This window comes from Martes martes (assembly GCF_963455335.1).
Source record: "Martes martes genome assembly, chromosome: 10".
Lineage (NCBI taxonomy): Eukaryota > Metazoa > Chordata > Mammalia > Carnivora > Mustelidae > Martes > Martes martes.
The window spans coordinates 60,738,046-60,760,701 of record NC_137898.1 but is presented as its reverse complement, the minus strand read 5'-3'; the positions used below and the strand labels follow the sequence as shown (position 1 = coordinate 60,760,701).

At 53.6% G+C, this 22,656-nt stretch overlaps 1 protein-coding gene across 5 annotated transcripts in view; it reads right to left on the bottom strand.

Moving 5' to 3' along the window:
* SLCO2B1 (solute carrier organic anion transporter family member 2B1) overlaps positions 1-22,656 on the bottom strand; it is a 45,215-nt gene that overhangs the window by 7,195 nt on the left and 15,364 nt on the right. For all 5 annotated transcript variants that reach the window (XM_080815936.1, XM_080815937.1, XM_080815939.1 and 2 more), the window contains 6 exons: positions 20,018-20,257; positions 19,676-19,774; positions 17,510-17,700; positions 8,385-8,484; positions 4,897-5,254; positions 2,808-2,973 (listed from right to left, as the gene is read on the bottom strand). In XM_080815936.1, coding sequence (XP_080672062.1) covers positions 2,808-2,973; positions 4,897-5,254; positions 8,385-8,484; positions 17,510-17,700; positions 19,676-19,774; positions 20,018-20,257 — 1,154 coding nt within the window. The remainder of the gene's footprint in view (positions 1-2,807; positions 2,974-4,896; positions 5,255-8,384; positions 8,485-17,509; positions 17,701-19,675; positions 19,775-20,017; positions 20,258-22,656) is intronic.

Here is a 22,656-nt window from a genome sequence, read left to right as displayed (position 1 = left end):
CCATGTCTCTGGGTGCCTCCCAGGAGCAAAGCCAGCCAGGAAGCCTAGGCTTTTCTTCCCCAGAGAACAGAGTGTGTCCCAGTGTGTCCCAGGGAGCCTTGGCCTGTGCTGGGAAACAGGTGTGCAGGGCCAGGTGCCATCAGCCCTCGGGGTGGTCCGCTTGGCCTGGGGAAGCCTGTCACCTCCAGCCGTGGGCAGCCTTGGATGCTTCCCATTGTGAAAAGGGTTGGGAGTCTCTGAGGTGGACTCTGGGAGCCTTGAGAAGCATTTAAGCACAGGAGGGAGGGACAAAGGCTGAGAGCACCAAAGTCACTGTGGCTCCTTCAAGAGAATGGGCCAGAAGGGGGAGGCAGGCCAAGAGGCCCACCTCGGAGAGAGTGGTGGGAGGGGGAGGAGGATGGGAAAACGGGTTTTGATTTGAGAGATACTTAGGAGGTAGAATTAGGGCAAGGTGAGAGAAAGAAAGAGAGAGATCTGGTGTGGGACCTGCTGAGCACACACCATGTGGCCCTTTCCCTCCAGGCTGAGCGAGCCATTGGGTTGGAGGCACAAGGGAGGGACAGATAAGGGGAGAACTAGGCCAGGCAATATTGCTAGAAGAGAGAGACCCGCCCTTATGCCTTTTCTGAGTGGCAGAAGATGGCTGGGCTGGACAAAGAGCTAGGGGCCTTCCTCTTGGAGTTTTCCCAGCTCTCATTCCCATCCATCTAACTCCAGCAGCAAGTTCTTCTTATGGATGACTTCAATCTCTCCAGCTGCCTCCGATTCTCACTCCCCCGGGGGGGGGGTTCAGCCTCACCCCCTAAGCCTCAGATCCCACCAACCACCCACCTCTCCCTGTCTTTCCCCTGGTCATTTACTCCATAAATGGTTTCTGAGCACAACCGTGCTGGCCACTGAGCGACCCAGCCCTAGGCCCTCGAGCTCGCTCACGGTCGGCCTGAGGAGGCAGGTTTGCAGCAAGACTATTCCAGGCCAGAGTGACACTTCCTGAGTGCTGACCAGCACACCTTCCTCCAAATACTATCCCTAGACACAGCCTCTGAGGAAGCTCTCAGGAGGGGGCTGGGCTGGGAGGCCAGAACCCTGGGTTATAATCCCAGCTCTGGCATTAAGACTGTGGGCAATGCCCAGTCCTTTCCTGAGCCTCCATTTCCCATCTGTATAATGGGCATAACAGAAGTATGTACTACTTACTCAGTGCTTAAAATTTCCCAGCCACTGTGTTAAGTACTTTTCACGGGCTTTGTCATGTGACCCTTTACTCACTATTTAATGAAGTTACCCGAGGAAAGCATTCAGCACAGTGGCCGGCATACAGTAGGTACTCAATATGATTACCTCTGTTTTACAGACCCGGAAAACGGAGACACAGATTAAATAATTTGCCTGAGGTAACAGAACCAGGGCGGGGTTCAAACTAGATGACCAGGCTGGGGTGCTCAGGGGCCCATATCCACAAAAATTCACAGTTCCCTGGGGGATCTTGCCCCAGCCAGTAGGAACTGGTCTCCGGGAGGGTCTCAGGGAGATGAAACCAGGTAAAGACAGTGAGGATTAAGAAGGTCCGAAGGCTGGGATTGCGATTGCAAACGCAAAGGGTTTGCACAGCCCCTAGGTGGCGCCTGATGGCCTGAAGCCCCATCAGCCTGGTGCTTTTCAGGGCTCCAGCCCATGGGTCCCAGGTCCCTACCGGGAGGACCCTTGGACTTGCACACCGATGCTCAGCAGGATGTAAAGGCAGGAGTTCCCCATGACAAAGGTTGGGAACTCTGAACCCCTTATAATGGCCAGTCTGACACTGCACCCTCTCCTTCCACAGGCTCTTCTGCAGTCTGGGGGTCTGAGGAAGGCAGGTATTCTCTTCATTTCTCATTTGGGGGACTGAAGAGAAAGGCAAGGAGTGGCTAGTCTTGGAGACCTGTTTAAAGTTCACACCGTATGCAATGGGGCTGCTTATTCTGCCTCCTTCACTGCTGGGAGTTCCTTGAGGGTAGGGTCCCTTGGCTCTGGGTCCTCAGTCCCCCTTTCCCCCCCACACAGGGACCAGCACAGAGGAGGAGCTCTATGAAGGTTTGTTGACTGAATGACTGACTGACTGGGCTTACTGAGCCAGCCTCTGCTCACCTTCCTCCATCCTACAGCCTCAAGTGTGATCACACACAGATCTGACACTGTTGCCAGCCTAACCAATGCTCCCCAACACTCTCTTGGTAAAGTCCTTACTGGTGGCCCAGCATTCATGGCCCTTCTTTGCCTGTGCCTCACTTTCCCTCTTTGAAACATTATGCTTCTGCTCCAACAAGTTCTTTCCAGGTTCTTGAAACACTGTGTGCATGGGTGTGCAGACTCTGCTTCTGCAGTTCCCCCTGCCTAGAAAGCCCTTTCCTAGTTGGCTCACTCATCCTTGAAGACCCAAGGAAGCCTTGGGTCACGTCCCAGGAAGCCTTCTACGACCCTCCCTGGCTTCTTCCATCTTTGTCTGTACCTGCCTATCCCCATCCCTGGAATTCCTGACTTGTTTCCTTTCACCTCTCCCCTGCACAGAGAGCTGGAGTCAGATCGGGCTCACCCTTGTGCTCTGGGACCCGGCCCATGGCTGGGGCCAGACTGGCAATGAAAGGTTATTGCAAGAATCATGTTCTCCATTGGCCAGCAGAAGGAGACAGACTGGCCAACAGATAGATGGACAGAGAGAAGAGCCCCAGAATGAGAATGTGGAAAGATGGAGACGGTGATGGGTACACAAAGACAGGGAGGGGCAGAGCTCAGGGGAGGCTGAGGGAGCCGTCGGAGCCCCGACCCACCTGACTTTTGTCCAGAGCTTCCTGGACCGCCCGGCCTGTGCAGCCCGCCTGACAGGGCGTGAGGTACTCCACGTGGGTTCTGGGGTCACAGATAGGGTTAAAGTCGTCCAGTGGGCAGGAGCAAGGCTCTGTGCAGGCTGTAAACAGCTCTGGTCCAGGCAGGTGGCTTGTGGGAGAGAAGGCAGCAGGGTTGGCCTGGCTTTCCTGCTCTCAGATCCTGAACTTCTCAGCCCCACAGCCCAGCTCCCCACCCTGAGAACAATGGCCAGAGATTTGGCTCCATGCAGAGCTTTTTACTGTCAGGGATGCCCCACATGGGGAGCTCCTTGAAAGGGGGGTAGGGGAGCAGGGAGATGGGCTAGAGGCTCCCAACAGGAGGAGTGGGGGGTAGAGTTGGATGGAGGCCTCTGAGACCCCTCTCAGCCCCAAGATCCTACTAGCCTTTGAACTTCTGCAAATATTCTCCATCCCTCAATGGCCCTTCTTTGGGGAACATAAGATAAATTCATCCCAGAATTTAGTCTCAGATGAAAAGGGCCTTTTTCTTGATGGGCTGGATTGCTTCCTTTTCTTAGAAGATTCAAGTTATGTGTGTTGGAGCAGACAGGACACCTGACTAGCTGTGGGATCACCCAGCAGTCCCGCCTCTCTCTGGACCTCAGTGTCTCTGTTGATCAGCTCGGCTGGGGCAGAAGAAAAGGGAAAGAGGCATGTATGCTAGGCTGACATTTTTCCATTTACATTTAGAGAAAAAAAATCATTTAAAGGCCCTGGCTTGGGGCGCCTGAGTGGCTCAGTCGGTTAAGCAACCAACTCTTGACTTTGGCTCAGGTCATGATCTCGGGGTCCTGGGATGGAGCCCTGCATCCCGCTCTGTGCTCAGCGGGGAGTCTGCAGGAGTTTCTCTCTCTCCTCCCTCTGCCCCTCCCCACCTCACGTGCTCTCCCTCTCTCTAAAACAAATAAATAAATCTAAAAATAAAAAAAATAAAAAAAAGATAAATGTCTTGGCTCTCCTCAGACCTGGGACTTCGGAGGGCCTGGGTAAATCTCCCCTTCTGTGCCTAGAACAAGGGCTCCCCAGATAGGAGGCAGCACAGCAGCCTTACTGTTTGGGAGAAGGAGGGACAAGGAAGGAGGGGAAGGGGAAAGATGATAGGGGAGAGGTTGTGATGTGGGGCCTGGCCCAGAGACAAGCGCTAAGCCTCCCTCAGATGGGGAAAGCTGGCGTGTGGGTGGAGGGAGGAGATGCCCAGGGAGAGGTGGGAACAGGGACAACTGGGGAATTCTTGCTGGGTCTTGGGCCAGCCTCAGCCTGGAGCAGTTCCCGGGAAAAGTGAAGTCATTCTGGAGGAGAGACAGTGAAGTAACTTCCAGCATCCTCTCGAAGACGGCCCCCACCAGGAGAAAGCATATGTGTGAGGGTGGGATGAGGGAGAAACGAGAAGGGAGACAGGCATGGGAGGAGGCTGTCCTCCTGGTGCTCCCTCAGATGTGGGTAAAGAGCCTTGAGTTTTAGGGTCATGGAACAACAGAATTTTTGCTGCCAGTCTCTAAGAACCGCAAGTTCGACCAACCCCTTCCTAGGCTGGTTGAGTCCCTTCTCCAGCGTCCGTGATAGATGCCTTCCAGCCCCTGCTTGCCCCTTCTCTCTCCACCCCCACCCCTGGGGATGGAGAGCGTGCAGGCTCCCAGGCAGGCCTTTCCTCTGCCCAGGAGCGAAGACTTCCTCACGCTGAGCTGGGCCCTGCTCTCTGATGTGGCCTCTGCCTTAACCTCCACTTGGCCCACAGGGCTTAGCCTCTCTGGAGACGCCGGCCACACAAGCAGTTTGCCCTGTCTTGGCTTCCATCTCTCCCCAGGCCTGAGCTGTCCTGTCTGCGAAGTTCCATCCTTGCCCCTCCTAGTGATGCCTGACACCCTCACTGGAGACTCGGAGACGGAAGTCCCACTGCTCAGAAGCCAGGTAGGGAGGGGAGGAGAAGGTGCTGGTGGAAAGTGAGCTTTGAGGTAGACGGGTACCCCCTTCCCCTGGCCTTGTCTAGGGCCCCTCCCTGAAGCCCTCCACCACCTGCTTCTCACACACTCACCCGGGTGGGTGGATGATGCCTGCAATCTGGTGGGTAGAGCAGCCCATGAAGAAGAGGGGCAGGCTGAGAAGTAGGCAGAACAGCGCCCCCAGCAGGCAGAGGACGGCACAACGCACGGGGCCCAGATGGAGGCGCTTGACCAGGACGCCCCCGACCACAATGCCTACGATGGCCGACGGGATGGTGAGGCAGCCGATGAGCAGGTTGGCATAGGACGCTGTGACGGAAAACTGGCGCTCCAGGAACTTGGGCAGAAAGGTGGCCATGCCTGCCACCATGGACGACATGCACACCTGGGACAGGACTACCAGCAGGAAGATGGGGTGGCGCAGGGTCCGCAGCAGCACTCTGGGAAACACTGTTGGGGTGAGCGGGGAGCAGGTCAGAGTGGGCAGGCCAGCCGGCCTTTCGTTTCTGTCCTGTCTTGTCCTGTTCAGTTTAAACTGGCCCATTCCTTTCATGCTGTCTCATTTAATTCTACTGCACCCAATTCTATCCCGTTACGTTTGACTCCTCTCCATTTAATTCTGTTCCACTTTTGAAACTCAGTTTTGTTCCCATCCATTGAGTTAGACTGCACGCTACTCGATTGTGCCTCTTCCCATTCGATTCCGTCTAAAATTCGATGCCACAGAGTTCTATCCCATGCCTCCTCTTCCATTCATCTCATCGCCTCCCACCTCGTTCCATTTCTTCTGTTCTGCTTACTCATCTCACTTTCTCCCACTCAGTCCTTTTCATCCTGTCCTGCTCTAGCTCTTTCTAAGCCACCCCATACCTGAGGCTTTCCTCCCGTGTCCCCAGCATGAGACAGCAGCCCGCCCCTGATCTTCCATCCCTGGTTTCTCTTCTCCATAGCACTCTACCTAACATACCACATGTTTCACTCCCTTAGCCATTTACGGTCACCCCACCAGAATATAAGCTTCATTCAGAGCAGGAATTTTTGTCTGCTCTATTCATTCCTGAATCTCCCGAGCCTGGGGCACAGCAGGTGCTCAGGACATATTTAGGGAATAAATGAATGGACATACAGGCCAACACGTGATCCAGAATTACGATGTTGGGGCAGAAGGAAGACCTCCAGAGAAGATGAAAAACAAGCAGGCTTGGTGCTGGGGGGCTTCTCGAGGTAGGACCTGAAGAATGGATCTAAAGGAAAAGGAATTTCTAGGAGGGGCACAGCGAGAACAAAAGCACATAGAGGGGCATAGAAGCGACAGGTGACCACCCCAATCGCCCGTTATCTCCTAACCTGGTGCCTCATGTACAGGTTTCCTCTTTGCAAGTCCGCTAACCTGAAGGGCACGGGACCACGTGACATGGGGGAAGTCTCGAAAGAGCTTCAAGGGCAGCCCGGGTGACAGCCAAGAATGCTTTCTCTCCAGACACGTGTAATTCTCTCTCCACTAACGTCAGGAGAGAAGGGCATGTGTTTCTTCCCGCAGGAGGTGAGCTGGAAGTTAACGTGAGGTGTGGGGAGGGCAGGCGAGGAGAGGCCCTTCAAAGAAGACACGTCAGAGGAGCAAACCGCCTGGCAGTTGGGACTGGAGGGGAAAGATGGCGCCAGAGTGCCTCTGGGCCAAGAGGGAGGGTCTGTTCCTGCAGGGGCAAGACCAGGGTCTCTGTCGCTGGAGACCTCTGTCTGCCCTCACAGCGTGGCCAGAGCCCAGTCAGCTAGTTCTCTAGCCCCCTGGGCCAGGCCAGGAACCATTTCCTTAGCAGCCAACAAATAAAGACAAACAGTCCGGGCAGGGTGGGTAGGAGCAGGGGCTGTGGAATTCCCCATCTTTCGTGTCCCAGCCCTGCCTCCTGTCCTGAGTCCCTTGCCCTACACATGGCGCATTCAGCCAGTGCGCTTGATGTGAGAAGGTGTGACACGTGACCTTCACCCCACGTAGCTGCTCCAGCCTCCCTCCCTCCCTCCTCGAGCGGCCTTGGAGAGCATCAGCCCAGGCCAGACGGGTGCCCTCACTGGACAGGTGGGGCCCAACTTCATCTAGAGCGGCCGGGTCAAGGCCAGCAGTTGCCAGGGCTTTCCTGACTCCTAGTGTAAAGGTCATTCCTCCTACTAGACCCCATGCCACCCACATTCCTGTGCCTCTCTGGCAGTCAGAGGGCTCGATCTTGTCCTTGCTTCTATCTCCCATCACAAATGCACTTTGTACACACCGTCTATCGCTTCATCATCTGTCGCCTGTCCTTAGAACAGATGGAAAATTCCCGGAGGGCAGGGCTATGCCTTTTGCTCAGATAGGGATACCTTCTGGGGAACCCAGAGCCACGTCTGCTGGATAGCTGCTTCCCTTAGCTTAGTGTCTCTTCCATCAAGTAAGCTAGGGCTTCTCTCCACTCAGAGACTGTGTCTCCCCCATCAGACAGGGGCCTTCTCTAACTCAGGGATTGTCTTTCGCCAAGAATTTAGGCCTCCTCCAGCTGAAGGGTCCTGGTTCCTCTTTCCTTTGGCTCCCCCACAGCCCCATGTACTCAAAGCCAAGCCTCGGGTCACCACTGATCCCTCTGGAACTCAGCAGAAAGCCCAGAAGCCAGGCTTGCGGACCAACTACAGGGCCTAGGGCTGGCCCCTGCCCCGGTCTCCTCTAGGCTCACGGAGAAGCTGAAACCACCAGAGACAATCTGCCCAGGACACCCACTCCAGGATCCAATTTCAGTGATTGGCCCCAGCTTCCCTCTGGGCAGAAGCCAAAGCTGTGATTAATAAACTCTCCCAAGGAGCAGCCTGCTGGGGCCTTTCAGCAGCTGGGGAGTGATCTGAGGTTAGGGAGTCTAAGCCCCTCCTGCCTCTAGGCCCAGCCCCATGTGTTCCAGCCCTCCCCCTTACCCCACGGAGGCTGGAGAACTGGAGGCTGGATTACTGGTATACCAAACAAGTCGTAGGACATACTTCCAAGAATTGGGCCTGATTAATTTCCTGTTTCAAGAGTCCTCAGTGGGGGCAGGGGTGGGCGCCGAAGCAAAGCCTGCGGTCATCACCTTCCTAAACCACAGGCAGCTCAACTTACTGTCCTGGGACATGGTCAGCCTAATAGTAGGGCAGGGGTGATAATTGAAAATATAATTATACCTTATATAAGTAGAGGTTTGGTTTTTTTTTTTTTTAATAGTATACAAAAGTCTTTCCATTCATCACCCCATTTGATTCTCCTAATAGTCCTTGAGGGAAGCAGAGCAAGGATTACTGGCCCTGAGGGTTTGGAGGACTGAGAGGAGGGAGAGCCAGGCTTGCTGGGGGGAAGGAGAGGAATAACACTTGCGCTTGACCTAGGGGGACAAGGAAGATTTTGATAGATAGCAATAGAAACTAATGTTCCAGGCAGAAGGGTTCAACTAAGTCAAGACTTACGGAGCATATGGTGCTGATGAGGGGTCTGTAGGTGTGAAAGAAAAATCAAGAAGGGCAGGAAGGGGCTGGGTCCTGGACGGCCCCACATGCCTCTCTGGTCCCACTTCTCTATATCGTCCCTTACCTTTGATGAACTGGATCACTGTCAGGTCTGGTGCAATCTGGGTGAGGCTGTCCTGCTTCTCTTGGGACTCCGCCGGGCTCTCAGAGGGAGAATCTTCACCCTGGGAGGACACACAACCAAGGGCCGTCAGCTGGATGCCAGACATTCTGCTCCGAGATGCCTGTGGGCTGGGGAAACACTCTGGGAGAGAAGAGGGCATGGGGCAGTCACCTCATCAGAAGCAATAGGGGTCAACAGTGTAAAGGTTGGATCCATGTGTTTCAGCCCTGAATGAGCCTGGATGGATTGATGCCAACATGTGCTGGGTTGGGGAGAGAACTGGTCCCTGAACGCCCTATAAGGACCTTTGCTTCACCTTGGCCGGGGAACTCCGAGAAAGGCTGAGGTCGAGTGTCTTGCTAATCCAGGAAGATGGGCATTCTGAGCAGAAGGGAAGTTGATTTTCAGAGAAAATCACTATGTTCCATATGCACATAGGTCTGAGTCAAACGTTGTTCAGTGTCTCTCCCCTGCTGGGCTCCCAGCTCTGCGAGAGCAGGGATCGTGCTTATCTTGTTCTCTGTTGAAACCCTGGTGCCTAGCATACTGCCTGGGGTGGAATAGTGGGTATCTGCTAAGTATCTATGAACAGAAAGAGTGGAAGAGACGGCTGCCAGAGGCAAAGAGTGCGGCCAGGCTCTAGGAAGAAAAAGGAGATCGACAGGAGAGGCGATTGCGAGGCAAGTGAGCTCCTACACAGCTTCAGTTCGGAATGGAGCATGGGGTCCACACCGAGTACCCCAGGGGCCTGGCAGAATGGAGATTCCAGGTATCCCAGGCCACCGGTATGTAGGCTGGGGGCTCTGTCCTCATGGGCACCTGCAAAGGAAGGAGACATATGCTCTGCCTGGGAGCAAAGCAGCTTCGAGCTTCGGTAACTTGCTCAACATTGCACAGAACTATGATCTGAGCTCAAGCCTACCTGTGCCTAAAGCTCATGCCTTATCCCCTCAGCACCTGTGAGTCAGAAGCCCTGGTGCAAGACAGGTAGAACTGGGAGGCACTTTTGTGGACTAATGTGAAGGGGCCCGAGAGCCCACAGTCTAAGTCACTACGTGAGGCACTGTGGGTCTGTTACTCATTTATACCTTGAAGCTACCAGCCCTGTGTGGCCACTGGGCACTGGAAATACAGCCAGTCCAGAATGAGATGTGCCATGAGTATCAAACACAGGGGGCATTTCAAAGACTTAGCATGGAAGAAAAAAATGGAAAATAGCCCATCATTAATTTTTTAAATTGATGATATGCGGAAATGAGAATCAGAGATCTCCTCGCACCTTTCCCCGTCCTAGCCAAGCCACGGAGAGTGGTGCGGGAAGGGCACAGCACCTGAGGGTGGGGGTGCTGGGGTCGGGATACTGCCCCAGGAACAGAGGGAGGAGGGGCTGAGATAAACTAAGAACCTTCCAGTGTTCTTATCCAGTATGGATGGACAGACGGGATGCCAGGCTCGGCTCCGCCCTTGGACGGGCAGAATCTATGAGTTCCTTCCTTGCCTGGGGTTCCTTGTCCTCATGTAAACAGTGAGGATGACCGCAGCGTCTGCACATCCAGCCGCCTGTGGTCTAGGCAGCACTTTCACATCTGCCATGTCATCTGATTGCCACAGCAGTCTGGTGAAGGGGTCCTTATAGCACCTATTTCGCAGAAGAGGAAACTGAGGCCCCAGAAGAGGACGTGTCACCCAGGGAGCAATGGGCAGAGCAGATTGTTGAAGGCAGGTCCTCCAGGACCACTGTCTCACCCCTGGGTCATGCTGTGAAAAAGAACATGGGGTTTGGAGACGGCAGGGGAGGGGCGGAACTTCAGGGGCTGGGGGGAGGGGGTGGTCAGGGAAGGCCTCTAGGAGAAGTGAGGTTTGGGATTTGGAAGGGAGGAAGGGAAAGGTTATTGGAAGCAAGGGCACAGGATAGCAGGAATGAGGGGTGGGGGGGGCGGTTGGGGAAGGGCCTGTCTATGCAGGGGTTTGTAGGGGCGGGTGACGGGGAAGCCATAGCGTCTGGGGCAGGAGCTGGGCAGTTTGGAGGGCCATGCTAAGGGACTCGGGATTTATCAGGTGGGTGCTGGGCACTCCTGTCTTGGGCTCTTCACAAGTTTCTGCCTCTCTCCCCAGATCTGCTTTGAGGACTCCCGACCAAGCGCCGGCTCCGGAAACTAGAAGCCTTGTGGCTAGCTCAGAGCAGGGCTTGGAGTCAGACACATCACATCTGGCTGTGGTTTGCCCTGGTCAGCAGGCCTGCGCTGAGAGAGCTGGTTAGAACTTCCCCTCCCTCAGGGCCATGTGCTGACAGCTGCAAGCTTGTGGGACCCAGGGAGCCATGTGTGGTCCGATATGTGCAAGGGCCCTGTGTCTGCTGGGCCTCCAGGGCTCCAGGAGCTGTCCTTGGGGGAAGTTGGGTTTCTGGAAGGGTCTGGGCAGGCCTGTGACCCCAGCCCCACAGAGCCTCGCTGACCCCGGCGGGTGATATGGCATTCTCTGCCAGCTCTCAGCTGTCATCGCACATGGCCACGGCAAGTGGCCACAGGGATGGGGTGATCTGCTAGCCTTCCCACCACCGTGGGAGGGAGATCGTGTTTCTAGCAGAGCACCTAGAGATCTGAGCTCCACGGAGGATTGCGACACACTTTCTCCAGCTTTCTTGTTGAGATCCATGCGACTGGCCATGCCTCCCTTGTCCCTTTGGCCACCAGCAAGCCCAGAACCAGATAAGGGGTTTGGTTTTATCAACCGAATTCATCTTTGTTGTCCACGCTCCTATGTTTCCCCCTCTCTTGCTGATACCCCTTTTGCTGCTGTTTCTATTTTCCTGCTTCTTGGTCCTGACTTGGTGATTCAGCCCACATCCCTCCTGCTCTTCCCGGATCTGAATCCCAGCTCCACCCTCCACTAGGCCTGGGGGCGAGTTGTTTAATCTCTGTAACTTGACCCCTCAAGTGTAAAATGGGGGTTATAGCTTAACCTACTTCACAGGTGGATTACAAAGATTAAGTGAGATAATATATACAAAGGGTTTAAAACAACACACAGTCCAGAATAAACTATAGATGTCAGCTTAATTTCCCACTTTTACTAGTTTGGTACTTGAGTTTGGTGTGAGCTGTAAGAATATTAGAAAAAAGGTCATTTTTCCATTGTTTTTGCTCTTAAGAGCTGGCTTGATCAGAGAAAGATATTAAGAATAAGCACTCCCGCTGGTTGGGTACTGAATAATCCACTTTCCACTTTGCCTGGTTTCATTCTTTAAAAATCCCAATGTGTGGGGCACCTGGGTGGCTCAGTTGTTAAGCAACTGCCTTTGGCTGGGATCATGATCCCGGAGTCCCAGGACTGAGTATTGCATTGGGCTCCAAGCTCCACGGGGAGTCCGCTTCTTCCTCTGACCTTCTCCCTTTTCATGCTCTCTCTCACTCTCTCTCTCTCTCTCAAATAAATAAATAAAATCTTAAAAAAAAAAATGTCCCAAGGTGTGCATATTAGGGTTGTAACCTTTTTACAGACTTCAGAGTTTCAGGTGCGGAGGTGGGATTCATAACCAGGCTGGTCTGGTACAGACACGGCGCGTCCGGCTCCTGCTGGGGGCCTTCCTAACACCAGCGTAGATGCCTCAGGCACCGAGAACCCTGGCCTCCCAAGCCAGATCAGCTACTGATCAGCTGTCTCCGTGAGCCTCAGTCTCCTCCTCTGTCAAATGGGGGTACTGGACTTGATCAGTGTTTTTAAAACAGGGTTTTGGCAGCAAAACCCTTTCTCCAACTGAACTTCACTCAAAGACTGATATAAAAACACATAAAACTAGAATCTGTCTGATTGGTGTGTGCGTGCGTGTATACACATGTTTGTCTGTGTGCAGGGGGGTGGAAGGCCTTTAGTCCTATTGGGGGACACTCTCTTCAATCTCCCTATGGTGGCACCCTTGGAGTTCTGTGGGTACAGTTTAAAACCACTGAAGCAGATCGCCCCAATAAACCTTCCAGTCCCAGTGTTTGAGGAAGCGCTGATCTACACCAAGCTGTGAGTAGGGGTGAGGTTCACCGTAACCCTGTGGGGCCAGACTTGGCTTGGTACAGACTGGTACGTGGGGAGGCGGTACTGGCCAAGCTCTGGGCACAACCTTGACCCTCTCTGGACCTGAATCCCTCCATCTGTAAGACAGAGTCGGGGTTGAACCGGATGATCTCTCGAGACATTTTACCTTAGAGCACTGAGGAGGGGTAAAGGTGGAGTCACAAGGCCTGGGTTGCTAGGGATGAGGAAGGATGCATGAGGGCTCCTGGGCTGGCTGGGAGGGGTCTGGAGGCAGTGCCTGCAAGGGAGAGGTACCAGGCACAAGGGAGACCCGAGTCACCTTGGACCTCCCAGGGGCTGCAAAGGAGCACGAAGTCCAAGGGGAACAGAAGCCTCCCAGCTGGCCCTAAGTCCTGGGTTTTAAGGACCACTGCCACTGCCCACTCCTGCCCCCATCCTTGACGATTCTCCCAAAGAAGCACATCAGGTCAATGATCGGGAGAAAACAGATTTCATGGACTCCTAGTCTCATGGGCCAAAACTGTAGCCATATAGAAACATGAATTTTGGGAGTCAAAGACCATTTGAGGCATAGAATCATAGAATCTTAGAACAGAACTACTTGAGAATCTTTGCTAGAAACATAGAACTTTAAAACTGTATAATATTAGAATCCCAGACTCTGGGAGACAGCCTAGAATAACAGACATGGAGACTTCTGGGAAATAGGAACTGAGAGAAGATGACAGAGACCAGTTGTGCTCAGAGGCCAGGCAGGGACAGGGGCTCTCAATGGAAGAGACCTTTCTCAGCCCCTGGTCCAGCACCAGGGGCAGGCACTCAGAGGGACCTGAGGGTATGGAGGCCACAGGAGGGTTGCTGCCTGAATGGTGTCCTACAACCATAAGGACAGATGGGGCCAGGTAACCTGCTAGGGAGCCCCTAAGAGGCCATCTCTACTCCATAGGCCCTACAAAGCCATGTGCCACAAGTCCTACAGGACCTTAGAAACTGGCTGATTATGGAGAGGGAGACTGAGGCTTACAGAGGACTAACACCTGCCATGGTTCACTCCTAGAAGGGTGTCTCCTGGCTACGATGAGGTCAAAGATTCGTGGGCAGAACAAAAGACAGGAAAGCAGAGCTCCTCCCCTCCATGTCGTGTATGGCCTCTCCCATCTACTATCTCATAATCTTCTCTGTGGAGACTCTTCATGCTCCTCTCCCTGCAGCCAGAGAACTCTAAGCACTGGCCATGGGAGAAGCATGAGCTGTCAGTCAGTCATCCCCCTGTCCGTCTGCATCTCGCTTTCCTTCGCTACCTGAGAGTTTCTTGGGGGCAGAGGCTGAGGAGTGCACCCTTTTCTCCCACAGTGGAAGGGCTCATGTACTGCTCCATTTAGAGAAGACATCATTGAACCTGTCAGAGCTGGTAGACCCTGTCCAATCTGCCCATTGTACAGATGAGGAGACTGAGGTCAAAGACCTCCACTGGGTCACAAAACCCTGATATTATATGCCACCATTAAAAACTGCATTTACTTATAGGAGGCTATTTAGGGAACCTCTGAGCCTGGGAGAAGATACCTGAAGGGATTTCAGAAAGAATCTCCCCTTCACTTCCCTCTGCCCCCCACCACCCGTGCCTGTTCCCACTCTCTACAGAAGATACATCCCCCCTATGTCTGTGAGTCTGGACCTTCTGGCTGCCAGTTCTGCCTCATTGGGCCCTTCCTCCCTGTCCATCTACCTCTCCTTCAGTGGCCTGAGTGGGCGGGGGCCGCCCTTGTCACTGTAAACAGAGCTGGCCAGGCAGAGCCTCAAGGAGGCCGGTGGGGGCGCAGGGAAGGGGGGGAGAGAACAATTCCTCCCACATCAATATTTATCGCCTGCGAGCTGCTGCAAGCAGATCTTCATGTTCTCAGCCTTCGGTTCTTTTTTAAGAACCTCTCACCCCCTTCCTTCCTCACTCCCCATCCCCCATGTACTGACAGAATGAATCCAGACAGCCAGACAGGTTCACAGCCGGGGAACCAGGGCTTCCAATCATCACAGGGACACTGCTCTTCAAACCCAGATGTCTGCCCCACAGCAGCTTGGACGCAAGAAACTGTGCATTCTTAGACTTCCAGGCACACAGACTACAGCTCCCCAGAATTGGTCCTTGGCACATTACCACATTACTGGGCTGCACAGAATGGGGAAGCATCTTGCTCAAGGTCACCCAGCGGACACATGACCAAGCCCAGCCATGCCTCCCACTGGCTTCTTCACCTAGTCCACCCCCTGGCTCAAGCGGCTGTCCTCTGTTCAGATGTGAGGCTCAACCTGGACATTGCCCATAACCAGAAACTCCTCACTTCCTCTGTGACCACCCCTACTTCTAAGAACTGTGGCCCCAAGTTCTAGGAATTCTTACCTCATTCAATTTCTGGCCTGAGCTAGGCAGAACCAGGAAGGGCCATCTGTGGTTTCAAGCTGCTTTCTTCCCCTGAAACTGGTCGCTCTGCAGGGCCTGCCTCCCCCTGCCTCTGAGCCCAGCACCAGCCCAGGCCTGCACTGTCCTGGGATGTTCCCTAGCAGAGCGGCACCTGGGCCCCAGCAGTGTCCCTCCTGGGTGGCTCCTGGACTCCTCCCTTTGTCTCCCCCAACTGCTGGTGCACTGCTTCCCACCTGGACCACAGCCAGAGTGGCTTCACCAGTCTCCCTGTCCCCCCTGCTCCCTACACACGTCCTTTGTCCCTTCCTCTACTTAGACCCTATGACAGAGCCATGGGACCCCCATTTACCCTCCTTCCAGGGCGACCAGCTGTTCTTGAAGCCGTCAGGCAAGCCCTTTCCTGTTCTGACCTCTATTGGCTGTTCTAACATCAATTTTCATTGGTCTCCCATATATAAAACTTCTGCTCCAGCAGGGGGTGGGGGATGGGTAATGAGGTTCACAGAGCAGCCACATTTGGGGTTGGACCGACTTGAGCTCAAATTCCAGTTTTTCTAGACGAACACATTTTCAGCCCTCTCTCCTAGGCCCAGACTTTCATGCCCTAAGGAGGAGGGCCTCTCTCCCATCACAGCCAGCATATTCAAATGCACCAACATGCCTCATTAAATAGAATTATTCTTGCTGCAAAATATTCGACAGGCTTTTTACAAATCATCCCTTTGGAACTAGAATTACTTAGCAACAAATAATTTATGATCATGATTTCTCAACAATTACTTCGCTGTGAAATAATAAGAAATATATATTTATGCAAATGTATATATTCCTGACACAGAGCTCATATAACTCTTGTAAATAAGAGTGCTTAGGAAAACCTTCTAATATTTAGTCTTTGACCCCAGTTCCTGACACAGAGCTCCAAAGATCTGTGTAATTCCCTGTGTGCTAGGAAATGACAACAAGCTCTTAAATCCCTTGCAATTTCCTGGGTGAGAGGAATATCCTTTGCTCTAATGAGATGACTCTCAGTGGGCTCTTGGAAGGGAAATGGTCACCAGAAAGAAGACGCTCCCCTGCTCCACCCCCAATTCTCTAGAGGGGGAGAAAGGCTGGGAATGGAGTTAAGGATTGAGCATGTCTATGTGGAGAAAGCCCCCCCCAAATCCCAATAGTATGGGGTTCAGTGAGCTTCAAGTTTGGTAAACACATCCATATGGCAGGACGGTGACATATCCCAACCCCACAGGGACAAAAGCTCCTGCATTTGGGACCTTCCCAGTCCCCTATGTGTTTCCTCATCTGGCTATTAATCAATACCCTTAATCAGATCCCTTACTATATAATTAGCAGGTAAACATGAAGTAAGCGTTTTCCTGAGTTCTATGAGCTGTTCTAGCAAAGAATGGAATCCAAGAAAGGGTCTGTGGGAACCCCTGATTTGTAGCCAAGTAGGACAAAAATTGTGGGTAACCTGGGGACAGGCCTACTACCCGCGGCTGAAGTGGGACTGGGCCCTAACTGTGGGATCAGACGCTATCTCTGGGTAAACAGTGTCAGAGTTGAGGGAAACTGTGGGACACCTAGTGGGTGACACAAAGAATTGGCCGGCCTGAGAATCACCCCACACACGTGGTCATAGAAGTGTTGCATGTGCGTCCTCAGGAAAAGAGAAAATCGAACGTGCAAATTTTCAGAATATAATGAGATGTGTGTGAATGCTAAAGAAAATTCGATAAAGTCAACATTAATGACGCATTGAACTTCTATAAACCCTTCCTATTTTGTCATTTTGCTATGTACTCTGGAGCCAATCGATTGTTTTAAAGGCCTCTGGAGAATTGGAGGGCCCCACCCCGAATCATCTCTCCCGCCCAGCAGATCTCTGAGGAAAGACCGCCCGCCCCTCAGCCGAGCAGGGGGTTTCAGTGAGAGATCCTCAAGCACCTCACAGCTTGTTACTTATCCATCAATCTTAGTCCCCTCTAGGTCGTGCCTGTTTTAAGAGTAGAGGCCACCTGCTGAGCTCCGGTGCCGGCCTGACACCTGGCCCAGAGGACACACTTCACACACATTTGTCCCCCTCCCTGCTTCTGAAAGGCTGGATTCTTTTCTAAAACCTGAACCCTTTGTCCACCCTATGGCCACACCTAGAAATCCCCCTCTCCCCTCTCTAGGCTTCTACCGTCTGTCTGTCAGAGCCTAGCTCAAGTCCTGCCCCTTCAGAGAAGTCTTCTCAGACCCCCCACCTATTCGCCACCTCCTCCTCCTTCTCAATATTGCTCCAGCGTGGCACGTTTAGAGCCACTAAAGCGTGAAGTGATGAGCAGAGAGACAGCGTGATGGTGAGACAGGGGCATGGGCTCGGAGAGGCTGGGGTTCTCCCCGAAGTGCTGCCCTCGCTGGCCATGTGATCTTCGCTAGGTCCCTTCCCCCGGCCCCTGATCTCCTCAGCTGTGGAAGGGGCAGGACATATTCCTTGTGTGGGACTGTCAGGGGATGCGGCAGAGCCTGGACGGAAAGGCTTTGTAAACTGTCGAGCGCAATGCCCAGGAGGGATGAAGTCTAAGTTTCCAAGGGAGGACCGATCTGTGAGGGCTGGAGCCTGGACTAGGGTGGGCATGTGGAGGGGACTTACTTTGCTGACAGATGAGGCTGTGGCTTCCAAGACCCTTCGCCGAAAGCGGAGCTCATGCTTCTCCCTGGGCATCTCCCTAGGGAAGAAGAAGTAGGGCACCGCGGCCAGGGCCACTGCCCCTGCGGAGATGAGGAAGCCCAGCCACCAGGCACCCACCCATCGGGGGTCCTTTGAAGTCAGGCTGATACCACCTGGAAGAGAAGACCAAGGTGATATTAGGGTCAGGATGGGCTGTCCCGTCTTGGCCACCATCCTGGGACTGGCCTTTGAGACCTGAGGTGGCCTGGGCCAGGAGTCAGGAGACCTGGACTCCAGCTGTGGCTTTGCCAGTTACGTCCTGTGTGACCTTGGGCAAGGCCTTGATCCTTCCTGGACTCAGCTTTTCAATGACTGGGTCATGGTAGCGGTCAAGGCTATGGACTTTGGAAATGGACTGCTGAGTCTGAATTCCATTACTAACATATCTCCGGGCAAATTGCTTAACCTCTTCGTGCCTCGGAGTCTTCCTCTGTAAAATACGGACAGAAGTAGTACCTACATCACAGGGTTGTTGTGAGAATCATAGAAATCAACACAGGTAAAGCACGTAGAATGTGCTGTACAAATGTTTGTTCTTCTTCCTCCTCTTACTGTTACTGTTATGAGGATTATTATCATTAAATTGATGGCTAGGACCCTTCTTGTGCTTCTCAGATCTGCATCATTAAAACCACCAGGTGTTTGTCAAAAAAACCTCAGACCAACTTAAAGCTACCTTGGGGTGGAGTGGGAAGGTGACCAAGGAGTCTTCCCTTTAACAAGTTCCCCAGGTATAATTAGGACTTGATTATTCCAGATGTGCCTCCTGGCTGGAGGGCCCGCTTCGCTCATCCAAGCCCTTATCTCGAGGCTGAGTTGGACACCTCCTCCTTCAATTGCCACAGCATCCACAGACACCGATGCATAAAAACAGCAAGCCCAGGAGTAGGGCTGGTGTCCCGGTGCTTGGGCCTGAGCGCTCCTGGCCAGGGGCCAGAGTACACAGTCGGCACAAATGTATCTGTAAAGCTGAGGCTGAAGCTGGCTTTTGTACTAATTCCCTCCTCCGGCTATTATTCCCCCTGCTTCTGTGCCAGCCTGGTGAGTGCGAGCACAGGCATCTCCCCGACTCCCCCGCTTCTCACACACTCATCTGTGCCTGTAGCACACCTGATCGGCCCACCCCATGAAATCCCCCATAGAGAAAGGGTAGGAAGATCAATCTACAAGAACACATCGGCCAGTGGAGCAGCCACGTCTGCCAGGATGATGACAACAGAGCCCAAAAACATACCACCTTCCCTGAAGCAGGGGTGTGTCCAGGAAACCTGAGGAAAGCCTACCAGAGTTGGCGCTCAGGGGCTGGGCCCCGGCTTTCTAGAAGGAAGGAAGGTGGGGCGGGGCTATACCTAGTGAGTCTTGTTCAGAGCTGCCTAGGAGGCAGCCTGGTGCAAAAGCCAGAGAAGAAGCAGAATCGGCATGTCCATCCATTCACACGTGTGTCCCCTGAGGTTCCTAGGGCTTGCTGGAAATCTCCAGGAGAGAGGGATCCTTGCCTTGTTCCTACAGAGCATCAGAGCTCGGGGACCCTCACCACTCCCCACTCTTGGCTGCCTTCAGACCAAGCTTTGGTCCCACTTCTTGGCCCACCCCTACTACTGCCTGGATCAAAGACTACGGTTCCCTGAGCGGAGCCCTTGGCGCAGGATCCCACTCTGAGATGGTCAGAAGTAGAAGGGTCCTGAGAAGTTGCCCCTAAAGATGGGAGCTCCCTATAGGCCAAGAACATATGTGGTCCTGTGTGCCCTGCAGCGTATCCGAATGCAGGCTGGGGTCAGGGGGAGCTCAGGGACAGGACTGGGTGAAGAGTCATCCTAATAGCAGTGACAAGACAACTGCCTGTCTGGTGGCGGTCTGCCATTTCTCTTCATCTCTCACTGGATTCTGATCACAGCTTGGGGAGGTGGGCAGGACAGAGAGTGTCTCAAAAACGAAGAAGTTGAGAGTTTAAGAGGCATGTCCAAGGTCAGTGGGATGGCTAGGATTTGAACGTGACCTCTCTGGCACAGTGTCTCCTATGAGGCCAGCAGGCAGTGAGCTAGCAGCAGTGTGCCCCCCAGGGACGGCTGTGTGCTCTTTGAGGCTCACCTTCTGGCATCCTGTCTATGTCCACATAAAGGCGCAGCATGAGGCCGCCCAGCCCATAGGCCATGCCCGGCCCCATCATGGTTACTGCAAACAGGATCCCTGCAACACAAAGCCTGGGTTAGGCCCCCTGGCCCCGGCTTCCCTCTGCAGATCAGTGCCTGCCCGGTCTCCAGCAGGCAAGAGCGGCCCAACTTCCCCCGAGCAGGCCCAGGGAACTCCAGGGCTTCTCCAGACCTTTCCTGGCCACGTGCAGCAGAGGTTGGGAACTCACGCCCAGCCCCTACGTGGTCCTCTCATCCTCTGACCTCTGAGCCTGGCCTTCCCTCTGAGCCCAGTTCTCACCAACGTAGAGAGGCGAATTGCTGTTGTGGGCAAAGTCATCGATGTAGGAGATGCCGAAGGGCTGAATGGGCACCGCACCCACGCCGAGCAGGGTCTGGGCCGTGAACATTATCCCCACCACAGCCAGGTGTTGGGCCTCCGTGTAGCTTGAGCAGCTGCTGTTGGAGGGGTCTGGGGTGGGGGCTGGGACCGAGGTTGTGGGTTGGCACAGAGAAGCCTCAAAATCCTGTGGCATGTCCACTACAAGATGATAAAAAATATTATGACGAGAGCTGAGACTCTTAACACAGTGTACACTGGACACAAAACACCATTTTAGGTGCTGTGTACATCAACCATTTTCCTCCCTCCCCTCAGCAACCCTAGGGGATGGGCACTCTTGTTATTCCCATTGCACAGATGAGGAAACTGATGCTCAGGCAGCAACTAGCAAAGGCAGAGGCAGGATTGGAACCCAGGCAGCTTGGCTTCGAGTCCTTGCTCCTAATGTACCCTATGCCACTTTTCTGAGCAGAGGTATGTGGGGTGGGCTGTCAAAAGAGACTTAGGTTGAAAAAAAAAAAGAGAGACTGAGGTTGAACGGGGCCAAAAAGGACAAACAAGATTTTCCAGAAAGAGAAGGTGGGAGGGGTGCTCCAGGGAGCGGTCAGGGCACATGCAAACCCAGGGGCTTGAGGAGTTCAGCAGGGCAGACTCACAGAGCCTGAGGGACAAGGTCAGGGCTAAAGGCAGGGCCAGGCAGGGGAGGGAAGCTGGACTGAAGAAGGCTCTAGGGCCCTTGGCCTTCATTTTGGGTGGGCTCGGGTCAGCTCAGGACACAGACGCAGAGTTCAGTGAAAGGGAATTTCTTAATTTAGTACCAGACAGTCTCTCCCTGTAGCTCACCAATATTTGGTGAGCAAACTTAAAGAGACCCTCGTGCTATTATTATCCCAAATGTGGGTATAGATGCGGCCTTCTCTCTGTGGCCGACCGAGCCTTTTCTGGAAGCCAGGACTCAGAAAAGCCATGTGAACCAGGGTCAAGGTCCTGGACCTCAACCGAGGTTGTGTGAATTGAAACCTGGGAGACCTTGACAGAGGCCCTCCGCCCATCTGGGCCTCAGTTTCCTCACCTCTCAAGAGTCTCTTGGAATGGAAGTTCTACAGAAATTCAGAATTCAGAAGCAGAATAATTCAGTGGTTCGGAGCAGGGGCTCTGGGGCCAAGCTACCTGGACACGTCATGGCCCCACGAGGAGATCCCCCTCTCTCGGAACATCCGTCTCCCCACCCATAAAATATGATGCTGCCAACACCTGCTACAGGCCGTAAACATGGCATGTGTGTACTGCCCACGCACAGAGCCTACTAGACGTTACAGACAGTGATTGTGATAGGGCTCTGTATTCTTTTCACTCCCCTGTGATGCCAGGGCCTCGCAGGGGGCCTGGTAGAGAAGTATTAGTAATAAAGAGACTAATTCATGCTGGATGAAGAAGGGGTGAACAGAAGAGTCGGGGATGCCAAAGCCGGCTGCGTGCCTGGAGGTCACCAAGCCTAGTGTACTTATCCGAGGCAGGCCCAGGCAGGAGAAGGGTTGCCCTCAGGCTTTCCCGGGGCACCCGTGGCAGGGGGCTCTTGTGTGGCAAAGAGGAGGAAGAAGAACATGTATGACCCTCACAGAAAAAGCTCTGTTGAAGAGAAAACTCTAGACCCAGAAATGTATTTTCCCCCCCAGCATTCCAGTCAGGCCTTTTGACAGCTCTTCACTCGGGGCCTCGATAAGCCCCCTGAGCTGCTCACCCACACTCTACTTTCCCACTTCCCAGCTGTTGCCCCTGCGGCTCCCGGCACTCAAAACACCCACCTTCTCCTTAACCCCCACCCAACTCGGGGCTCTGCTGGCTCCCTCCGGCTGACTCCCAATGAGCTGGAGTCTCTACCCTGAAGAAAAGCTGCCTGGGCCTCTAACTGGTGCCTCCGTGGGAGCTTCTCAGGGCTGGTCATGCTGCTCCCTCTTTCCGCCCCAGATTCTGGCACAGAGTGGGAGCTCTGGGGTGTGAGCAAGGGAGGCGATGCTCTCTGACAGCCCTCCTCCCCTGGGAAGGTTTCCATGCCAGGCTGGTCCCAGGGCTTCCTTTCTCACACAAATGATTCACTGCTAGGGTTTTGCTCACCTCTGTCTCCTCTTCCAGGCTGGGAGCTCCCTGGAGGCAAGACTGAGCTCTCTGAGAGGGTCTGACACTAAGTAGGCTATACTAAGGGTTGTTGGGCAGACCACTGGATGGATGGATGGATGGATGGTGGATAGATGGATAGATGGATGGGTAGATAGATGGATGACAGATGGGTGGGTAGCTGGATGGGTGGATAGAATATTGAAGGAATGAAGTTCAGGCTGCTTGGGTTATTCTCCAAGGGACAGGCATCTGCCTGTGCAATAGGCCTTCACCAACATCTCACTAGGCCTCACAACTCCTGCCTAAAATTCTTTCATTTTTTAATTGGTTCATGCACTCATTCATTCTTTCATTAATGTCATGGCTTCTTGTGAGGATTAAAGCACTAGTACACATAGGGTACTTAGAAGAGAGGCTGGCACACCATAAGGGGTACGTGGTGCTATTATTATCATTCCACAAACATTTTCTGAGGACCT